We start from the raw sequence: 21,550 nt of genomic DNA, 5'->3' as shown, positions 1-21,550 counted from the left end.
CCAAGACCCCTGTCTGTAGGAAACAGCGTAAGTCTTTCTCTAGCCTTTTATTTTTTTTCCTTTGGTGAGACTTGAACATAAAAATAACACTTCATCTTCAAAGGGCTTTACAAACATCAGCTAATTAATCCTTCTCTCATCAAGTTTGCTGCTTCAAGGAAGAGTGGAAAAGCAGGGATTTTTCTAAAATCGAGATAGATCCTCGGAGGGCCCAACTCAGTCCTGAAGGGTTTGCAGCTATTGCTCCTCTCCAGAGCATGTGGCTTTGTACCATGTTGTTGTTTGTTCTTTGTTTCTGTAGCAAATAAATAAACAATGGTATTGAAAGAAACAACCAAGAGGTGTCCCCCAACACATGCCCCAGCTTATGTACTTGGGTACAGTGTCAGTGCTGCTGCTGATGTGACAAGTAAACATCGCCTTGTGGATTCAGGAGAGGATGAGCACTGTGCTGACACTGGCCTTGTCTGTTGGACGAAAGAAGAAAACTGTAAACCAGGCCTGACTCAGGAGACATCAGCACAGTGCTTGTGGGTGGGAGGAGGGCACGGAGTGCAGCCCTCAGTGAGCGTAGGTGGCTTTTACTCTCTTGGCTTCACATGGGTGCTGGCTGCTCTTCCCCAGCTGGATCCAGGTTTTATAGTGGTGGTAGCTCTGATTTCTAGTCAGGAGCCACCTCTGCCTTGGTTGTGTGCAGGATGGGCATCAGTGCAAAAAGCCAGTGCTCCTGGTGGGTTTTCCCTTGAGCTCAGCTCCCAGCCCGGCCTGGCAGAGGTGCCAGGATCACCTCTAGTCACAGGGATGTGGAGTGGAAGGCCACAAAGGTTCAATAATGATACACCCCACTGAGGGGGTGGGGGGACCAACTATAAAGAAGGAGCGAGAGCTGAACTGGAGGTGCCTAGCTGGAACATCTGTGCTGCAGTCAGTGCCGAAGACGGCAGCTCACTGTTACAGCCATCCCATGCTGCTTTCATGAAGGCTTGGTGGAGGGAAGCATCATCTGAAAATGCAGTATGTACTTGTAGGTATTGGGAGCAAGGGGTTTGGCTGAGGAAGGGGCTGGCTCTCACAGTGTGTGGAGGAGAGGTTTTGCATGGCACCTCCAGGACATGGGAACCAATGTCTGTTGTGGTCCGGGGTGGTTTTTTTCCAGCATCCTCTCCACTGTCTGTTGTGGATCTAACTCGGAAACAAAGCTTTAGGGATGGCCTTCACCACTGTGAAGGAGGCTTACACCTTGGTTTTTCTGGATCCTAGCTGTGTCTAGTTTTCTATCAGGATCCTGAGGTGAGCATCTTAGAGCTGAGCAGCCTCAAAGGCACAGCAAAAGTTCTCACCTTTCTGGGTTTCTTTCTAAAGAGAAATTCTGTATTTAATTTCCTGTTGAGACTACTGGTACTGGCTTTTCCAGGGTGATTCTCTCTTCATTAGCATTCATAGGGTGTGAACTTTTCTGGGGTCCAAAACAGGACAGGCATGCAATTTTGTATCATTGCGTGACTTCTGTCATGCAAGCTTTTCACTCCTGTCAGCAATTTTTTTTTCTATTCTGCTTCACATCAACATGGAGTTCTATTGCAGATATGGTTACAATTAGAAAATAATGATTTTAGTATTGTTAGAATTAATTATAATTTCTGGTTGGATAGAAAAAAGCACGAACAGAAGATAGTTCTTCAGATCTAGGGCTTAAAGTATTTCTTACTATTGTTGCTGCAGCAGAAGTTTTCCTTATTTTATACAAATTTACTATTATTCTACAACTGAAAAGCCTAGATCCAGAAATAGTGCAGAAGGAAGAAATGGTGATTACAGAGTGCGGGGTCTCAAAGGAAGCTATTTTAGGTTTCCCCAAAGCAAAAAAAAAAAAAAAAAAAAAAAATTAAAAAAAAGACCTTCAGGCTTCCCTGCCTCAGAAACGTGATGCTGTACTTGGAGTAGAAACACACTGAGTTCCCTGCAAATTCATTGTCTTCAAATCATTGCTTTGTGTTTCCCCTGCCCATCTCTGCATAACTCTGATTGGCTGCCCGTGTCTGCATGCATAAATTTGCAAGAAATGAGTCCAGAGTGGCTCTCGAAGACTTGGTTGGGTTTGCTGGACTGATAGTTAGAAAAAAAGAAGTAAAAGTAATTCTTTTAAACTGAGAAATTCAGATCAGGCATCAGGAAGACGCGGTAAACAAGGAGCCTGGTGTTGCTGTTTTTAGACAGGCACTGTTCAGAGTAGGATTGCGCTTTAGGAGGTGCCAAGTATGTTCAGCAATATTGGCATTTTGTTTTAGTTGGATGAAGATCCAAAAGCAAATCTGAGCCCTTCATGAATGGAAGCAGTCTTCCCTCACCCATCCCTACCTTGCTTTTCTGTCTCACATGGCAGATGTAAAGACCCCATGTCCCTCCTACCTCCATCACACCTTGACCTCCACTGAGAGGTAGCAGCTTCTCACATCAGGTGAAGGAAAGGCTGGAAAGCCCTCAAGCTGCCTTTCCCCCACCACACTGCCCTGCAGGGATCACAGGAGAGTTGGGCCACTTAATCTTTCAGCCACTGTGGCATGTTGCGGGGCAGTGGCAGGGAGTGTAAACAAAACACATAATAAAGCAGCGGTGGTTTGCGTTTGGTGGTTGGTGATGGGTGGGACATGAGGAGAAATGTCAGGGTAATTATATATGTGAAAAATGAGGCAGGAGCATGCAGTAACCTTTCTAGGTTAACTGTCCCTGTGATCGATGGCCCACATTGTTTTCTTGCTAACCTTTTGGTGAACCTCCTCTTTGAATAACAGGGGAAATACAGTTATTCCCTTACCCGTCTTGTTTGTTGGTAAAGCACTCATGTACTGCCTTATTATTGCACCCTAAATATTGCTCTGTGTTGGTAGTAAATCACATGGTGGGTAATGACCTGCACCTCATGCAGGGACCTTTCCACCCCTTCCCAGCCCAGCTGGAGGCCATCTGCCCATTGTAGTGTGGGCAACAGCTCTGACTCTTGTCACAGTCCTGGTTAAACCCAAAAGACCACTTTCTACAACTAAAATGGGTGTCGGACAGGGGAGCTGCAGAGATGGAGATGGGAAGGGAGGTGACAAAACCAAAGGGCTTACAGCTGGTGGTGCAGTCCTGGATGAAAGAGTCTTTGAGGGGAGGTGTTTGTCCATTTGCATCCCCTGCTGCTTGAACATACTGTGGCTTTACCTATCAAAGCCAAACTTGCTCTGTTTTCAGTGATTTCTAACGCAGTCCTCAAGGGATGAGGTTTCTGAGAGCTGCAGTCATGTTTATGAAGCCCAAACTTCTCCGTCAGGGGGAAGATATCTCAGTTCAGGCATTTCGGGGGAAAGCATATGATATACACCAGATAAAATTGCAACACATAAAAAAATGTGAAGAATGCCAGGAAATGTTCTTGAACCCTGTAGCTGACATAGGAAAGGGCTAAATGGTTACAGTCAGTCACGATAACTGAAGATATGAATGTATACATAAGAGAGCCTCTTCTTTCAAGAAAGGGTGGATCTTTGTCTTCATGTCCTGGGCAGTACTTTTGGTTTTTGTATTTATTTTTCTGGAGTAATTTTCTAAACTTCCCCTCAGCCAGAAGCATTCCTGTTATATGGGGATTTCTTCGCCCTTTACAAGGACAGTACTGGCTACTTGCAAAACAGTCAAATTAAGAAATGACATCCATACCGCAGTGCGATCCAAGGACAAATTAGAAGTTAAAATTAATCAGATGGGAATCGGTCCAAATTCCCCTTGTGTGTAGCAAAGAGGAAGAAGAGTTTGGTTTGTATGATTTTTTTTTTTTCCTGCAAGTTATGTCTCTCCAAAATTTCTGTCATGGCCACCTAGGATTTTAACATGTGGGAAATGTTTATATTTTTTTCAGAACATTGGGATAGCTTTAAGAATTTGTTTTGGCAAGAAAAAAATGAAACTGTAAAAGGAGACATTTGAAGAGTCCCAGAAACAAATACATGACTATGTGTTGACATGTTATGAAGGTGTTGGGAGCGACTCCTTACTTAAAATTGTGTTGAAATTTGCACTTACTATGGATTTAAATTCATCAGCTTCACACTTTAATGATTGAATTTAGTCTCCTGATTTGGTACAGAGATGCATTGAAGAACAATTGAATTTTCCATGTGAAGGTTTTAAATAAAGAATAAACTGAAGTTCGCAGAAGACTTTATTTTAAAAGTCTTCCTTCTGAAGTGTTGCCTTTTCCCTGCAAGCATCATGATTCCTTCGGGACTGTTTGCACACCATGCATGCATTCTTGCTTGTGTTCTGGTTTCCTGTCTGGCTCCAGTAAGATGTGTGGCATTAAAGATTAAAGTCAGAGTTGTTCCTCTGCTAACAGCTGCAAGGGTTCTCTTCCGTGTCTGGACAATCGGGGAACTGCAGTCTGTTCCCCTAAAATGTGGTAGCCCCCATCCCCACGTGAGATAAAGTTTGGGTGGGAGCAGAGGGCATTCACAGAAAGCACTGTCCCAGAGATGGTGTTTCGGGCTTGCCTTGCCTATCCTTTTTGCTATGTAGGCACTGGACCAGTGGCCATTCAGCCCAGAAAGGATAAAACCTAGGAGGAGAGCTGGGGAAGGAGGGGATCTCAGGAGGAAATAAACTGGTGTATGGAACAAGCAGGCAAGCCAAGCAGAGTTTGAGAGTAAAGCAGGGGCTGATGGGGACAGTGGGAGGACTAGGAAGGGCAGGGACTAGGGGAGCTGTCATGGGACATGTGGTATGGGGGGAGCGGAGTCTCACCACTGCAGACAGGGCACTGGTCCCCACAGGCCCTTGGGATGCCGGTCACCACCATTACCGTGCTCAGGGCCTAATCTTCCATGGGGAGCAGGGGGTACCCAGTTACCCCTCGGTGTTTAGGTTTGTGCTTGAGAGCCTTGGGCATTTGAGGTCCACAGTGATGTGGTAGATGCTGGAGGGTGTTTCCCATGCTGGCTTGTTAAAGGCAGCCATGTATTATCAGCAACCTGAGATGTCAGTGATGATCCTTTGTCCTTCCAGCAAATACGCTTAAGCCTTACTCCATTGTAGTTTTTATGTAACCAACATTGGGGTGCCAGTAGCCTGGGCTGCTGGGGCTTTCCAGTGGGGCTACTCACACCTGTGGGTTCCCTCCTGTCCCTGTTGGTTGCAGGATCCGGACTGTCAGTGGTCACTCCATTGAGTAGAGGGACTGTGTTTTGTGCAGGCTTGCTTGCAGATCCCAGCCCAGCAGATGCTGAACAGCAAGTCCCAGAGCTTGTATTTCCAGGGTGATGAGGGATCCCAAATTAGGTTGCAAGTCTTTTAGGGCAGTGACCATTTTCTTACATTTTTTTACAGCGCCTAGTACAGTGGGGCCCTACTTAACACTTCCAGATGTTAACCCTAATATAAATACAATAAAAATAAGTTAAATTCAGAGTGGATTTGTGTTTCAGCAGCTCTGTGGAAGAGGAATGTTTTTATGTGGTGCTGCACCCTGCTGCTTGTACAGGGGGCTGTTGTCACCTGCACCATGGGCTGTGTAGATTCAAGTAGGGCTTGAGTTGAAGGTGGAATTTTTCAACTCTCTGCAGCAGGAATAGCCAACTGGGGCAGCACCAGGTGCCCCTGCTGTTCCCAGCCACGTGTACCTTTATGTGCAGGCATTCCCAGGCTTTTCCTAAAACTTCTTTGTAGACCAGGCAGGTCCACAGCATAGGCAGGGTGCTGTGACTCACCAAGCAGGGCATTAAAGTGGGCTTTGCATTTCATGAGCTGTTGCAGACACAGCTACTGTCTTGCTGGGTAACATCTACAGGTCATTTTGCTTCAAAATGTGCCTTGCCTCAGTAATACCCTTCTCTTTTGAGAGAGCCTTCGAATCCCTGTATTATTATTGCTATTCCCAAATATCATAAATGGAAGATGTTGTGGTCTAATAGATAGAGCACGTTGTTTGCAAGGACCCCACTTCTTTTCTTGGCTTTGCTGTGCTCTCACTGTATGATCTTGGGCAAACTGCTCCACCAATCTGTTCCCCTGTCACCACACATCGTCTTAGATCATCAATTCTCTGGAGCAGACACAGTCCCTTAGCACGTTGTGTTTTAGAGTCTAGCATTATGAGGCTCCGGTCTCTGCCAGGACTTCTGCGTGCTACAGAAATACAAATAGTTGCTGCTAATAATAATATTAAATCTGTGTGGCTCTTCAGAGATAAGTAAAGGGCAATGCTCCTTTCTCCGAGGATCAGGCAGGATAAGTACTTTATTTTTGTCTTTGTCTTTTACTAATTAAAAAAAAAAAAAGCATCCAGTAGACATCATTAAAAGAAAAAAAAATAAAGGAAGGCTGCAGTAATTTGATATTTTTAGCCTCAGACCTGCTACTTGCTCTGTGAAGCCAATCTTAGGATCATGGCCTGAGTCTGGTTCATATCCTCGTTTGCCAGGGATAGAAATCATTTGGAGTCTTATGTTGACAGTTGGCTCAGTATTCAGGCTAATCCCATAAAACCACCATGCAGCTTGGTGCAACTTTCAGTATTTGCTGTGAACAAAAGTCTTGGGGAATGTTACGGGTCAGATGCAAGGAGCTTCACTTGGCTGATACATGGCAGGGCTCTGGGTTGGAATGATAAGGGGTTGGGATGGAGCTGAGCATGACAGAATGGAAGGCTGGAGATGAGAAGTCAACTCTTGTCTGTCTCTGTGTGCTTTGGGATCTTTTTAATTACAATTTCATTTCTAAAGAAACTCATCAGCAACAACAAAAGGTCTTAAATATTTAACAGTGAAAACAATAGATTTGAAAAGGAAAACAAAAAGTTAGAGCCAGCTCTGGCATTGGTGGGTATTTGGCTCTGAAAGAAGCGAGAACAGCTTGGATTTGCATAAATTGCATACTGCGGGTCAGAAAGCGGAGTCAGAATTATGCTTTCATTGCAGTGGCATGAATGGGAGCACATAATTGGCATTCTTCCCCTCTTGATCAGATGCCTCCTTCAGGGAATCTCTGCACCCAATACGTTGTGGCTCATCCATTCACTGCCTGGCATGGATAGGGCTTTTGTTCTCAAATTATGATTTTTCTATTCTCTGATTTCTTCCATAACCTGGGAAAGCCCCAGCCCTCCCCCTCTGTGCATTACCCTTTGTTTCGGAGAACAACTAGAGGTCATGCTGTGCTGAATGTAGCTGTTGTTGCTTCACCCCCACCCCCAACCCCACTCCACATGCATGTTTCTGCACTTCTGGGTCAGTGTGGAGCTGATTACCCCCAAGGGCGATGGTCGTGGTGCAAAGCACTGTGCACCTTCTCTGAAGTTTATGGAGTCCTGCATTTTTGAGTCCAAAGCGGTGAGCATGACTGTGATCGGTCCAATAGGGCTTCCTCCAGGGATGTACGAAAATGCACTTCTGGCTAGGACAAGCTTAGTAGGTCTCTCGGCTGACCCAGGACCTGGCTTTCTTTTCTATTGCTGGGCTTAATAGCTTTTCTTACCTCTTAGGATTTCCAGCTCAAGTGCACGAGGACTTGCTAGCTGATTCAGATTCAGCAAAGCACCTAAATGTATACTTAATGTCAGCTGCATCCAGTGCCCTCTCCAGGACTCAAGCACATACTTGCTTCAGGTGATGCGTATGATAAAGTTTTTGCTGAACTAGAGCCGCAGCCTCCAGCAAGTGCGTATAGTGCTGCTAAAAACTCATGTCTATTCAGACATTGGCAGCCACGTGGAAGCCTTTCCAGCTGGATGTCAGGTCCTGGTCATCCTCCCTGCATGGTTCCCTGTCGGCACTGCCCGCCCAGGGCTTCCTCTCTCCGCTTGGATGCGTGTTTGCAGTTTTTCTCTCCACAGAGTCACTGGCAAGACCAAACGCCACACACCACTTGGCCATGTCCTGTCCTTTCCTGGGACCATGCCCACCCTGCCGTTGATCTCAATCTACCCAGCGGCAAAGGCAAATAACAACTAACAGCTATTGATGGCTGGGGCCTGCCTCTTCACTTACCCACAGACAAATGTTTTAACCTGTCAGCACTAAGAAATCATATTGATTGGCGAGATTTTGTTTTATTCCTTGAGTCTGTTAATCGAAAGGGCGAGTCCTCCTTTAATATCTTCCTGTCACAAGCTTGGTTCTATTGTACCTTGTCCGAAAAAGCTTTTACTTTCAAGGCACAGGGAAAATGATGTTTATAAAATATAAACTATGGGAATTTTCATTCCCCTCTGGCTTTAGGAGGAAGAGAGCAGCTGGTAGAGAGTATATGAGAAAGGCTTTATCTGCTATATTTTGGTTACTGTGCTTTGAGTGATGGGTTTAATCATTGATAGAGCAATTTAGCAATGATCCATAATCCTGAAAGAAGCCTACGCTCCCCTCCCTCTCCTTCTCTCTCCCTCCCTCCCTCTGAGACTGACAGGCTGCTCTCAGTGTTTTTGTCTGCAAAATTTCAACCCTTGGTTTCTGTAAACAGCCTGACATGAGAGAGGGAAAAAAAGCAACTGTTTCTAAATCTTTTGTCTTGTTTCCACAAAACAGCTGCGCTGCCTTCTCCAGCTCAGGGCTTCAGTCATTTGCTCGCACGCTCTTGCTGAAGAGAGCAGGAGGTTTTCTTTCAGGCCCTAACCTAAATGGAATGTATATGTGCAGTGCATATAGGAGAACAGAGTGGTGTAGAGCTTCCCAGCAGGGACCCCTCTGTCCCCATTTAAACCCAGGCTTTGTTCATGGCTGAATCTGGCTTGCTTAACTCCAAGAAAGGTGCATAGCGATGGCGAGTGCTTGGAGTATGTTAGTGTGGTTTACTTGAAACTCTTCCAGGATTAGCCAATGGGTATTGCTTTTCCCAAGAGCCTCATGTGAATGCTGGCAGTGAGTGTCGAGATCCCATTGGGGTGTCTGGTGTGTGAGTGTCTCTGTGACACTCCATTGTTAAAGATGGATGCACACTATCTGCGCTTGCCCAGCTTGCCCCCCGTAGCAGCCCAGGGCTGTGTTTGCAGGTGTGTGGTGTGCACCCCTTCCATGGAGGTGGGGAACTTCAGCGCTTCTGTGTGTGATGTCCACCTCTCTCTTCATCCACACTAAGTGCAGGAAGAAAGCAGGAAAGATGAGAGACAAAAGGGGGCAGAGGTAAGCAGGCGAGAGAAAGAGACGAGGTTATCGGTACTAAATATGCGTTGAGGCCCCAGCTGGGTGAAGATAGGGAAGAGGTGCAGCCTGGCAGAAAGCTGGGTATAGGCAAAGTCAAGTGAGATGTCTGAAGTTAGCTTTTTCCATATGTATTAAACAGACACAAGGTTGACAACAAGTTGTAGTCAGGCATGACATAAAGCCAGCTATGCACAGCTGTATTATTCCTTAAAATTACAAGGGGCGAGGTCCTTTGGGGCACAGGAAAATTTATGGATGCTCTGCCAGTGGGGTCTGTAAAGCAAGCTGGCTGAATGCTTGCCAGGAGTGACACAGGCATGGGATGGCCCAGTACCACGGCATGGAGGGAGTGGGTGGCTTCCCAGTGTCCGGGCTAGCCCTGCCAGCCTCTGACACCATCATCTGGAGTATTTTCACCCTTCCCAGTCAGCACCCTGGTGGAACATGAGTGGTGTCAAGGGGCGGGCAGTTTAGTCTGCTTCTGTGATTTATTTGCTATTAAATACCCTTAGTAATGATAGGCTCCCAAGGCTTCTTTGATAATTATGCCAGTCAAGTCCAGAAGTAATTCTTGTGTAACTTGCTCTCTGTTTTTAAAAGACAGAAAGAACCGCCTATGTACACTTGCTAAAAACACCCTGGGACCTGCACCTGCACCCCCTGAAACACTCCCAGCTATTTAGTATTTTGTCTGTATGTAGGAGGATTGTGGTGACCTTCCTATTGACAAATGTATAGTTACTGTACTGTATGGAGTTAGAGTAGTTCAGATGGGAGGGGGCCTTGGGAAGTCATTTAGCCCAACATGCTGGTCAGGGTAGGGTCAGCCATGAGATCAAGATCAGGACTTTGTCTTGCCAGGTCTTGAAAGCATCCAAGGACAGCAACTGCACAGCCTCTTGCGGCAGCCTCTACTGGTGGTTGGTTCATTTATCAGCACAGTGGAGGTGTTTTCCCTGTCCCCAGTGGGAACCTCCCCTGTTTTGCTTTGTCTGTCATCTTCCCCTCCTGCTGCCCACCTGAGCAAAGAGCTTGGCACCATCTTCTCCATGTGGCAGGATAGAAGGGGGCAGGCTGCTCTCAGGTCTCCCATGGCTGTGTGTCTCCCCAGTGAGGTTGCTCCAGTTCACCCATGCACTTGGGTCCCCAGGCTGAACATGGATGGTAGCCAGATGTGGTCTCACAGGTGTGGCTGCAGGTGAGTCAGCACATTCCTTGGTCTGCTAGCCCTGCTCCAGGGAGCCTGTTGGCCCAGCTGCTGCTACCAGGGTCCTTGTTTCAGCCCACTGCCCCTCAAGTCAGGGTGCTTATGGCTTTGCCCTATGAGCAGTTCCCCAGGTGTTGTCACCAGGACTTGGATCCATCCCAGAGGCAGGACTCCGCATTTGTCCTGGCTGCATTTCAGAAGGTCTCTGTTTGCCCATGCCTCCTGTTTGTCCAGATCCTTTTGGGTGGCAGCTCTGTCTTCAAGCCCATCACCAGGTCTCTCCAGTTTAGCAGCACCTGTAAACTGGATGAGAGAGCACTCTGCCTCCTCCTGCGGGTCAGTGATAAAGATGTTAAACAAGACCCGCCCAGGATAAACCCCTGCGGTACCTCACTTGTTACCAGCCTCCAGGTTATATTTATGTCCTGTAACATAAACCATCACCGAAGGCTGAGTGAATCCAGCTTCCAGTCCTCTGAGCCGATACAGATATTTTTTGATGTGTTGCAAACTAATCTTGAGAGATGGGTGAGGGCAATGTGAGCAATGCAGCGTTGGAGCTACCCTCTAGTGGTGGTTGTGCTGGTGGTCTGACAGCCCTGGAAATTGCTCTGGCTACACGCACAGTCTTTTCCAGAAACTGGGCATAGCTGTGTTCGACCTGTGAAAGAGGGAGTGAGTTAGTAGGCCATTCAGAGGCACCGTCCCTCCCTACAGCTTAAACTAAAACATCTTTGTGGGTAAACAGCATACTCTTGATAGATCATATGACATTCTTCAATGGCCCTTTTCCTCTCTTATGAATATCCCTATGTTAACTAAACTCTCCAGGCTTTGAACTTTATTCTGGAATATAAAAGGCATGGTGTGCCTGCATGTTCTGGGATGAGTCCTGACTCCCAACTCTGTCCCTTGTGATTCTGCTGTGTTGGTGCTTCCCAACACAGCACAGAGATCGTGGCAGTCCTTGAGGCCCTAGCAAGTGGCTGCAGAGCTGCACCATTTCTGCAGGGTTGTCAGCTGAGCATCTGAGCAAACTTCAGTGCTTGGCGATGCGGGAGAAATGCAGAGGTCCCACAGTGAGGCCAGCAATGAGGGTTAGCCTGGCTCTCCCTGGCTGAAAGCAGCACATGGGATGGGGAGTGAGCGAGGGAGTGAGTGAGCGAGCAGGAGCTGTTGGTGCTTGTAGGTGTTAAGCTGTGGCCCTGATGGCTGACTTTTTCACAGGAAGGAAGTCTGCAGCTGCCCAGCCCTGGAGCAGAGGAAGGCATTGAGTCTTGAGGTCATCAATATTGAATGTCTGCATCCCTTTCAGGTGTCAGTTCCAGTGGAGAGGTGGAGGTGTGAGGGAAAGAGCAACTGCAACCTTTTACTCCCAGAATATGAGCCCATCTCCTTTTACAGCCCTTCACTTAAGAAGTGATTTGGGGTCTGAAAGGTAGAGAGGGACAAAAAAAGGTGCTGTATGCTCTCCATCTCCATTAACTAAGAGCTGAGGGTACTCTGCATGCTGCAGTATATGGCAATAAAAAGTGGATACCTCCACAAAATACAAAAGGGTCAAGTGAGCAGGTATGAGAAAGAGTCCATAAAGATACCAAAGAAAGGGTTCAGCTGAGAGAAGGATGGAGCCCCATCACTTGAATAAAAACCCCTTTGTAAGACATGAGAAGGATGCAGTTCCTTCTCCTCACAGGAGGTATCTTGGTGCATGGGAGAGCACAAGCACTGAGAGGGGTCAGCCCTGGGTGTGCAACTGATCAGTACATGCCCACTCAGGCTGAGGGGTTTGGCTCCTGCCTCTCTGCCTCTGCCCAGGGCTTTCTGGATGGAGATGTGAAAGCTGCTGCTTCCTGAAGTTCAGGTGTTGGCAGGTGAGACTAACAGGCAGAAGAAGATGGGAGTTGTGTGTATCGACTCAGCAGAGAGCATCACTGTAGCTCTGCCTGCAGCTGCCCACAACCTTCTTCTAGAAGCGTCACCCTGAAGGCGAGAAGCAGGCATGCTCTCTGCTCAAGGTGCCAGCAAGTATCAAGTTTTGAGTTATATTTTTGTCTGTTACGTATACTTGTCCATGAAGGACTCTGCTGAGACAATCACGCTCAGCCACAGGACCCTACCAGAGGTGGTAAATTATCCTCAAGGAGGGGAGTTTGCAGGGGAGTTTTAAAATTCAGAGAGAGCCCAGCACTCTGAATCCAAGTCTGTGGAAATGAATTTTTTTGGCATTTGTTTTTAATGTCCTGTGATGTGTGGGTGAAAAAGCCAGGAAGCTAGACTGGTAATTAATTTTCCTGACAGAAACACCAGACAATGAAATTACCCTGCCACAAAGCAGGGTTGCTAAAGTAAATACTCTGCCAGCAGCAGGCCTGAAAGCAGGAAGGGGTCATATGTGAGGTGCAAACAAATGATGACATGACACTTCTGCCTCTGGAGTCCTGCAGGCGCTGCCAGCGTGGGGACCTTCATCCACTGGGTCCCCAGTACCCAGCACCAGCAGCTCTCTGGTGTGCATGGGTGTATTCAAGCTGGGCCCCAAGGTGATGGAGGACTTGCTGGACCCAGCACTGAGCTGAAGAACAGGTCACCCTTTGCTGGCCAGGGGGGTAATTTGGTCTGGGAAAGGGGTAGGAGATGTGAGAAGAGGGGATGGGCTGGCTGCCTCTCTCCTGGAGTTACAAGCTCTTGGCAGGGCTCTTTAGTCTCTTCCAGGTTGATGGTGAGTGGTTTCTACATCTTTGGCCTATGCTGGCATGATCTGTGTGAACTGTAGAGCAGGTTGTGTCTGTACATACAGAAGGAGAATGCCTTTGTTGGGAGGCATCAAAGGCAACCTGCAGTTGAGGAAGGACAGGAGGGCAAAGTTTTCTGTTTTCCCTCTATGTGTCTCATACTGGAGGCTGGAATTACTGTGCCGAGGGTTTTGCAGATGCACAGCCGAAAAACTGGCAGAGAGTGGTGAGTGGGGATGTTCCTGCACGTACTGAGGTATCTGGTAGTAGTCTGCCTTTGCGTGGTTTCAAACAAGATCCCCACCACAACTGAAAGGTTTGGTGAGTCTGTGTTAAAACAAGCAGTATTATCATACAGAAAACACTTCCCTTGCAGCCCCGGAGAGCTCTGCTGAAGACCTCCGTGCTGTTCTGGGAGGACCTGCTGCTATGTGAATCATTCTTCTGATTTATAATTGCAATACTCCGATGCGAACACTTTAATAGGGCATTTTCCCCTGTTACGTAGTGTCACCAGCTGCCGAATGGAGCAATCCCACATAAAGAACTGGCCAAGACATGGAAATTTTTCTTTCTCTTTGGAAAAGAGAATTACACCATTCTTACTGCTGAGTTAAATCTGAGTGCTTTTAGGAGTAAAAAGGTCAGTTGTGGAGTGGACTGCATGCACATTTTAGGACCAGAGTTAATTTATATATTATCTGTAAAAAGTGGTGGACCAGCAGTGAAGTGCTTAAGTGTGCAGTTACCACAGACTTGCTTAGGTTAGGCTGCAGAAAAGAGTGTGGAACATTTAAGGGACTTGATCTAGATTACAGACATTATGCCAGATCAGTGCAGTACCGAAAGGCTGTAAACATTGGAAGAGGAAAAATTAACTATTTCTATATAATTCCATGTCCTAAATTAACTGCAGCTCCTCTGGAGAAAGGACTGTTTGTCTCAGAGGATCTCACAGATAAAACATCTGCTGAAATGCCTCGTGTCACTCCAAAAGAAAACAAAATATTAGGCTTGGAGAAGACTGGAACACGAAAGCATTCTGCAAATAGTGTAAAATAAGTCTGGGGAATATCCTCACGTTTAACTGTTTCTAGGTCTGTTTAGCCTGCCTCCAAGCAGTCATGTCAGGAAGAGGAGCTGTAAGGTCAGGTGGTGGAAGTGGATTGAAACATCCATGGGATGGAACACTGAGAAGCCAGGAACTGCTGCAAACAAGGGAGAACAGGGCAGAAATATAAAAATAGCTTGTGCTAAAAGAAAGGTGATTCAGGCGCTTCCATCTTCACCTCTAGGCCAATCCATGTGAACATGAAGTGAGAGGTGATAAATTTAAACCTAATGAAAAAAAATCAGGCTTTAAACAACTGAATTAAGATGCTATTGAAAGCAGAATGTTGCCTGTGGAACTGTGTCACATGTGCATCAAGATCTCACCTTGTCTTAAAAAATTGGCATGTTTATGTTAAGAAAGAGTTCCACGTGTTAGATACTGGTCTGTATGCAGAAGATCTATACATCCATAACTGAGCATACAGAACAATTTCTACCCAATAGAGGTTTGGAAGTCATTTTATCAGCGCACAAGTTGTTTCATTACAGCACTTGCAGCATCCTCCACCAAAATGCTTGGCGTTGGCCGTTAGCAGAGTGCCAGCAGGCAGGCAGACCACTGCTCCTCCCAGGGTGACTCCATCTCTCTCTTTTGCATGGCAAATGGGAGGTGTCTGCTAGCTGAAAATTGGAAGCCTGTGTGGTGTCCGATACCTGTTGTTCTTGCAGTGTCTTAATGACTGCTTAATTAAGTTAACAAGATCTTTTTGTCTTAGAGCCACTCCCTTACCATGGAAAAATTGCAGTCATGATGCTAGGGCTGGGAGAAAGCCGCAGTGAATGCTGGCCATGGTGTACATAGGGCACCATATCACTGCCATCTGGCCCCTCTCGCACAGGGGTTCTCATAACTCTCAAAAAATTATCATCTGTTTGTGGCTGAACAGGCAAAGATTGCAACAAATGTTTAGGCTTGATTAAGTAATGTGAGTACTAGCTTTCAAAAAAGTAAAATAGAACTGCCTCACCACCTCTCTTCCCTACAACGATAGGTCTGGTTTAATATAATGAATGGTGTTCCATTTAGTTGCCTTTTATGTGTTTCAGTGGTACAGACACTGCTTTTGTGCTTTTCTTCCCAACAGCAGAGATGCAAAACTTCTCTTGTGGCTGAAACAGAAATTCTCTCCTAATTGCTGCACTCCAGAAACCAGAGCTTTAAGGAAAAGCTGCTGGACAGCTGAAGACTCATGAGAAAAAAAAATTAGAAATTTTGGAACCAGGATTTCTAGGTCATCCCTTCTTGCAGGGGTCTGGAGGTATTGGCAGCATAAATGCGGGGAGGGAGGGGAGGAAGTGTGTACTGCATATAATAGGAGTGCAAGTGGTTTTTACGAACAGGGAGGTTTCTGCACAAAATCACGTTGGGAATATCCCACCAATAGTCCACCCCTCTGCTTCCTCCACTTGAGTTAGAGGGAGGGATTTGAACTTCAGGCGATGTGTGGCTGAGCTCTCATTAGTGACCAGGGACATTTCGTTCACAATGTGGAAGGCAGACAAGGAGAGGCAGATGGCTTTGAATGCAGGATTTACATAGTAATGAGATTCAGGTCACCATAGCTGTCTTTTTCTCTCTGCATTTTGTCTAGGTGTCGAGTAGTATGCAGGGATGATGAGTAGTAGTATGCAGGGATGACGGAATGAGGAGGAAAGGAGGAAAATTAACCCCTTCTTCCTAAGGAGAGATTGATGTTAGAATAAAACATTTATCGCAATGGGCTAAAGAACAGTGGGGTATGAAAACAATAAGCACAGATGAAGCTAGAAGGGCTAAAGGTAGCCACTTTTTAAGTTTCTGTCATGTTTTTTGAGGGAATGGCACAAAGCAGCCTAACCTTAAAATCCCAGCATTTCCTGTAATTTTTACGTTCTGCATAGCTGGTTTGAGAACAGATAGTTTGGGGCTTTTATCATTACCAGTCAAACCACAATTGGGGAAGTTTGTGGACTGAAGATGGGGTATGGGTTCTTGCTACAGGGCCTTTGCTTGTTTCTTTGGAAAAAATTACACATTTTGCTTGGTTTCTTGGCTAAAGGCTTGTCTTCACATGACTATGTAATGGCGTGATTAAAACATAATATTTTCCACTGCAATTGGTAATCCTTAGCATGATCTCACTAGTGTCAGATCTTATCCTGATGACAGATGGGAGACTGGGAACCATGGGTCCTATTTCCAGCCCTGGATGGTGGCACTTGATTTCCTCAATAGCCAGTCCCAGGCATTCCCAAAATATGCATCAGGGCCCAAGAAATCCCAAGGCTATTTTTAAAATTATCAAAGTTTTAAAGCAATGTGTGTTCCTCTCTTTTATCTGTCTTCCGCTTTTTTTTTTTTCTTTTTAAGTTAGAGAAGTATGGGAAAGTAAGGTTTTCTTTCTGTTGTGCATCACCTGACTCCAGAAGCTGAGGCTTTAGAAATGTTGCAAGATCTGCAAGAAGAGCAGGAGAGAAGCCTTAGGGTGATCCTTGTGTAAAATAGGAACTGTGGCACTTAAGTGCATGTGCAAGTCTGGGCTGAGGTGAGGAAAGTAAGGAAGGTGTTTGTGTGTGGAGGTGGGTTTTGTACAAGGTTTTCGGTATTTGTAACATATTTGTGATTCTTCCACATAGAAATTGCTTTTGAAATGCAGAATATTCGGGGCACTAAGGGGAGGATTTATCTTATCTCACCTTGGCTGCTGGAGTTTAGGAAGCCCATCTAATCTCATCTTCAAGGCCTTTTCAGCATCAGTGAGGAGGGGGTCAAACCATCCCAAGGCAGTGAGACCAGTGCCCCTTGGGAGGAGTGTGTGTCTCTCCACTGACTGCATGGTCTGCACAGTACCTGGCTAAGATTTGATACCAGCTTCTACCTGGCCGAAAGGTGACATGAGCTTCACCCTAAGGTCTTTTGAAAGTCTGAGCTGAGACTGGTCTTGCTTATTTGGACACCTGCCATGTGCCCCAGCCAGGGATCCTTCTGGAGAGCTGAAACAATGCTTTTACCTTGTCCTGTCCTTCCTCAGCAGGGCTAATACTGAAACGCATTGGGCAGAGGTGCCTCAGTGGGCATCACCTGCAGCTGGCAGTAAGTGCACAGCAGGAGTGCCACCGCGTTTTGGCTGCTGGGGTTGGGAGGGAGGCGGCACTCTAGTTCAGGCGCCTGGGACAGACTGGGAAGTGACGGCTTCTTGGCTACTTCATCCTGAGGAAAAGGCTTAGGTCTCATAGCTCTAATTCTGTTATTTCTCTGTTTTATGGTTATATCCATTTGCTTAAAAAGTCAGCAGTCCTTTTATACCAGTCCTGTAATGATTATTTAATGTCTGGCTGTTTGCGAGGCCCACTGAGCTGTGTGAGCGGAGGATGCTTCACTGCAGGGAGCCTGCGTGGCTCCTCCACAGGGCAGCGAGCTGGGTCTGAGCACCCCAAGTGGGGGCCTTAATTGGGTGGCCTTGAATGCACAACACTGGGTTTGTGCTTCATTTTTCCCACCTGCTGATTGAAAATAATGGTAGCTCTCTCTTTTGCAAACTACTGTGAAACATAGGGCTGTCTCTTGGCTCAATGCTGCCAGAGGATTCTTCTGCAAGGGTGAGTATTAACCGACTAATGCTTGGTTGGCAGGTGCTTTGCTGGTGCCCGGTGGGGCCCTCAGCACCGCAGGAGCGGTGGCACTTGTTGGCAGCAGGCAGCTTCATGGGTGTCATGCTCTGCACAGGCCTCCCTGCACCAGCCAAGCAGATCTGCTCCCGTTGCTGATGTTTTCTAACCTCTTCTTTTGCAGAGCCCCTGAAATCATCCTTGGTTTACCGTTTTGTGAAGCAATCGATATGTGGTCATTGGGATGTGTCATCGCAGAGCTGTTCTTGGGCTGGCCGTTGTACCCGGGAGCTTCGGAGTATGATCAGGTGGGTACTGATACTGCCCGGGATGCTGGTAAGTGCATAGGTGGTTTTCCCTTCTCTTGTCAGAGTGAACACATGCCAACATTTTCTGTTTTGCTAATGAGGGGTATGCGTTTCTTACCTTCCCAAGTCAACCTTTTCGTTATCTACCTGGGGTATTTATTCTAGGTAACCAGCATGCTGTTGGGTACACTGGCTTTTAAGACCTGACTGTCTAAGTGAAGTCTCAATCAAGAGTGAACGCTGCCATTGACTGGAGAGCTCTGTACATGTCTCTCCTCACTGAGCAGAGCAGGCACCCTTTCTCTGCTGTAACAGCAAGTGCTGAATAAGGGTTTATTTGTTAGAATAAATGCACGAACTCTGCTGCGTTTCATAACCCCTTTTATGAAGGTGCATATTAAAAGCAATGACAAGAAGGAGAGTGTTCACAGCAGTGTAGGTTTCCAGTTAATATAAGCTGTCGTACTTCTCTCCCTATAGGCTTTTACGTTCCTTTTGTAGTCCCAAAACTGATAGCGCAGCGGCTGCCAGAGCCAGGGCTGCAGAACACTTTCCATTCCCATAGTCATCTTTAGGGTGATCTTAGCTGTCTGCAAATGAGGCCTGAAAAGGGTCTTTTTTTCTTTTAGAAAATTACAAAAAAAATAATAAATCATATATGAAAATGTTGCTTTGACTTTTCTTTTGTAACAACTATTTTTTTTAGTCAGAGCTTTAAAGGTGAAATTTGGCAGGGGAAATAACCCACAGCAAAGAGCAGCACCATTAGTGACTCCAAAGGAAATCAGACACAGCGAAAAACTCACAAGCATTTGAAAATCACATACCAAGCATGAAAAGTAGATTTCTTTCTCTTCCCTGCCACACCCCAAAAGCCATAAAACAGACAGCTGAAAAAGAAATCCCCATACCTACCTGTCCAGCTTAACTGCCCAGCACAAAGCTTCCACCAGTGAAGTATGGTTAGGGATCCTGGGGAGCTGGGAAAGGGGTGGGGGCTGGTCCTGGGCCCCTCACTGCAGCCTGAGTCACCCTGCAGCACTGGCACTAGGCTGCAGGCAGGATCCCGGGGCTTCTCAGGTGTGTGAGCTCCAATGAGCCTAAGTTGCTGCAGAGCCAAGCAAGCCACACTTAGTGAATCAGGTCCTGAGTGCTTGGTAGTCTTTGAAACTGTGGCAGTCTTTTATGCCTTTAGTTACATTTTTTTACCCCTCTCTGTCTCTTCTTTCAAACACTTTCCATTTGTCCCTAGAATTTTCTAGAGTAGATGACTATTTTTAGTTTTGCAAAGTTTGCAGCAGTTTTGCAGAGTGAAATGTTCAGGAGTCATGAGATGCCAAAGTTAAGGTTTCATGTGGCACCCCAGGTGTGTGTGAGATTGGTCTGTAATTGTGTAATCACAGACCCTTCCTCCTTTGAATAAATAAATTAAAGTCTGAGATCCTGGAAACACATGTGTAGCATCTTCTAGCTATGTGAGTGCCAGTGAGGTCATAGTCATGGAAGTAACCCAAATATGAAGTCATGTAGGCAATAGAGATTAAGTAATTAATGAGGGTGTCAGTTCGTTTGAGTGTATATTTCATCTAAGTTCAAAGATAGTCACTTCATAGTCCTCCGTTTTGAACTTCAGAATGCTCCTACGAAAGGCTGTGAGCTCAGCTGAGGTGAAAACCAGCAAAAGTTAGAGTGCAAATATCAAATTACCTCCTGGAGAGGTGACATAAAAAGGTGCCAAGTGGTGAAATACTCCATTGAAATCTGTGTGGGCCTTCCTTTTGGACGTCTAAAACCTAGGGACTTTACTCTCTTTATCTGTAGGCTTTGTGGGAGCATACTGTGAGGGTGAGTTTCCAGTGATGTACGTGATGAATGGAGGGGTTCTGTATGGGAATTCTCTTTCCTCTCATTCCTTGCAGTGGGTGTCGGGTTTTTGTGAAGTCTAACTACGTGCTACGTTTTCTCTTTCTTTGTTCTATTGTTTTAAATGCCTCCTGGCCTCCTTCAAGGAAGACCTCCAGAGATATTCACAGGATGAATAGTGACCTCTCATCCTTCTCTTACAGATTCGCTATATTTCACAGACACAGGGCTTACCAGCGGAGTATTTGTTAAGTGCAGGGACGAAGACTACAAGGTTTTTCAACAGGGATACAGACTCACCGTATCCTTTGTGGAGGCTGAAGGTAGGAAGACATTCCCTTGTTTATATTACCTTGCAGTTGTTAGTTGGAAGTGAGGAGACGTTCAGGTCACCTCAGAGCCTAGGTCTCTGCTTATTACAATGCAGCACAGACGTTGGGGTGGGTATAGCCTGAGGTAAAGCTGTGTTCCCCGAAGTCTGCAGCCCTTAACCCACGTGCTTGGCACACTGCTTTGTGGGAAATTTTAAGTCCAGAATTGACCTGGAAATCTCCCTCTAAGTAGTCAATGAATTGATGTGCAGTTTAAGTGAAACATGCCCTGGGCAGACTTTGCTCTTATGTCTAAAGCATTGAGGGCTGGGGGGAAGAAAGCATTTTAATTCTGACAACCAAAACTGCTAGTAATGCACGTGAGCTCTGAGCCTCTTGTACCAATGTCTTTGGCTGCATTCAGTCCCCGAAGAGAGAGGCCAGTGGACTTCTGGCTCTGAAGGTGAGATGCTGAGCCTCACGCTGGGGTGCGTGTAAGAGACCTTTGGCACTCCCTCCAGAGCTGGGAGGATCCTCTGAAGTGAAAAAGAAGAGATAAATCACCTTGTGACACAAAAGCTGTCACCTGACCATAGTGGAGATAGTGTAAATATTATCTGGTCAGGCGAGAGAGACACAGTGGTCCCCCGATGAGGGCATAGTGAGGCACAAGCAGGAAGTGGCACATAACATGCAGCTGATTGCAGGGTCAATGCCTGTCTCCTGTTTTGAGCAGACGCCAGATGATCATGAGGCAGAGACGGGGATTAAGTCGAAGGAAGCAAGAAAGTATATCTTCAACTGTTTGGATGATATGGCACAGGTAAGAGCATTGGTGAATAACAAGCAACGCTGCCTCACATGTTTTCAGACAGTGCTAACGAATGGGAACTACATGATTTCTCTGTATATCCTATTCTTGTGCCAGGTCTTGAGAAATACCAGGATTATGCCTACCAGATCAGCTCATTATGTGCTGCTTTGTAGGGGAAACTGCACATCAGGGCATGTGGGCTCAATGTGCTGTAGTAAAGCAGCCCTGAAAAATGGCTGTCACATCTCCGAGTATTGAAATCCTGCATTTTCTTTTGTCTCTCCAGTGCTCCTCTATGTGACCACTGGCAAGTCACTTACTTCCCTGTGCTTTAATATTTCCATTTGTAAAACAGTAACATTGGAAATAATCATCGTGCTTTCTGTAAAACATGGCTATCTGGGGGAGCAGGGAGTACTAATTCACTGTCAATTCTGTGTGGTT

The 21,550-nt window shown here is 46.3% G+C and overlaps 1 protein-coding gene across 6 annotated transcripts in view; it reads left to right on the top strand.

The window, feature by feature from the left end:
- Positions 1–21,550, top strand: part of HIPK2 (homeodomain interacting protein kinase 2) — a 144,991-nt gene that overhangs the window by 81,503 nt on the left and 41,938 nt on the right. For all 6 annotated transcript variants that reach the window (XM_055712935.1, XM_055712933.1, XM_055712936.1 and 3 more), the window contains 3 exons: positions 17,995–18,118; positions 20,185–20,304; positions 21,029–21,115. In XM_055712935.1, coding sequence (XP_055568910.1) covers positions 17,995–18,118; positions 20,185–20,304; positions 21,029–21,115 — 331 coding nt within the window. The remainder of the gene's footprint in view (positions 1–17,994; positions 18,119–20,184; positions 20,305–21,028; positions 21,116–21,550) is intronic.

The sequence above is a fragment of the Falco cherrug genome, chromosome 5 (assembly GCF_023634085.1).
Source record: "Falco cherrug isolate bFalChe1 chromosome 5, bFalChe1.pri, whole genome shotgun sequence".
Classification (NCBI taxonomy): Eukaryota; Metazoa; Chordata; class Aves; order Falconiformes; family Falconidae; genus Falco; species Falco cherrug.
Note: the sequence above shows the minus strand (reverse complement) of the source record. Positions and strands in the feature narration are given on the sequence as shown.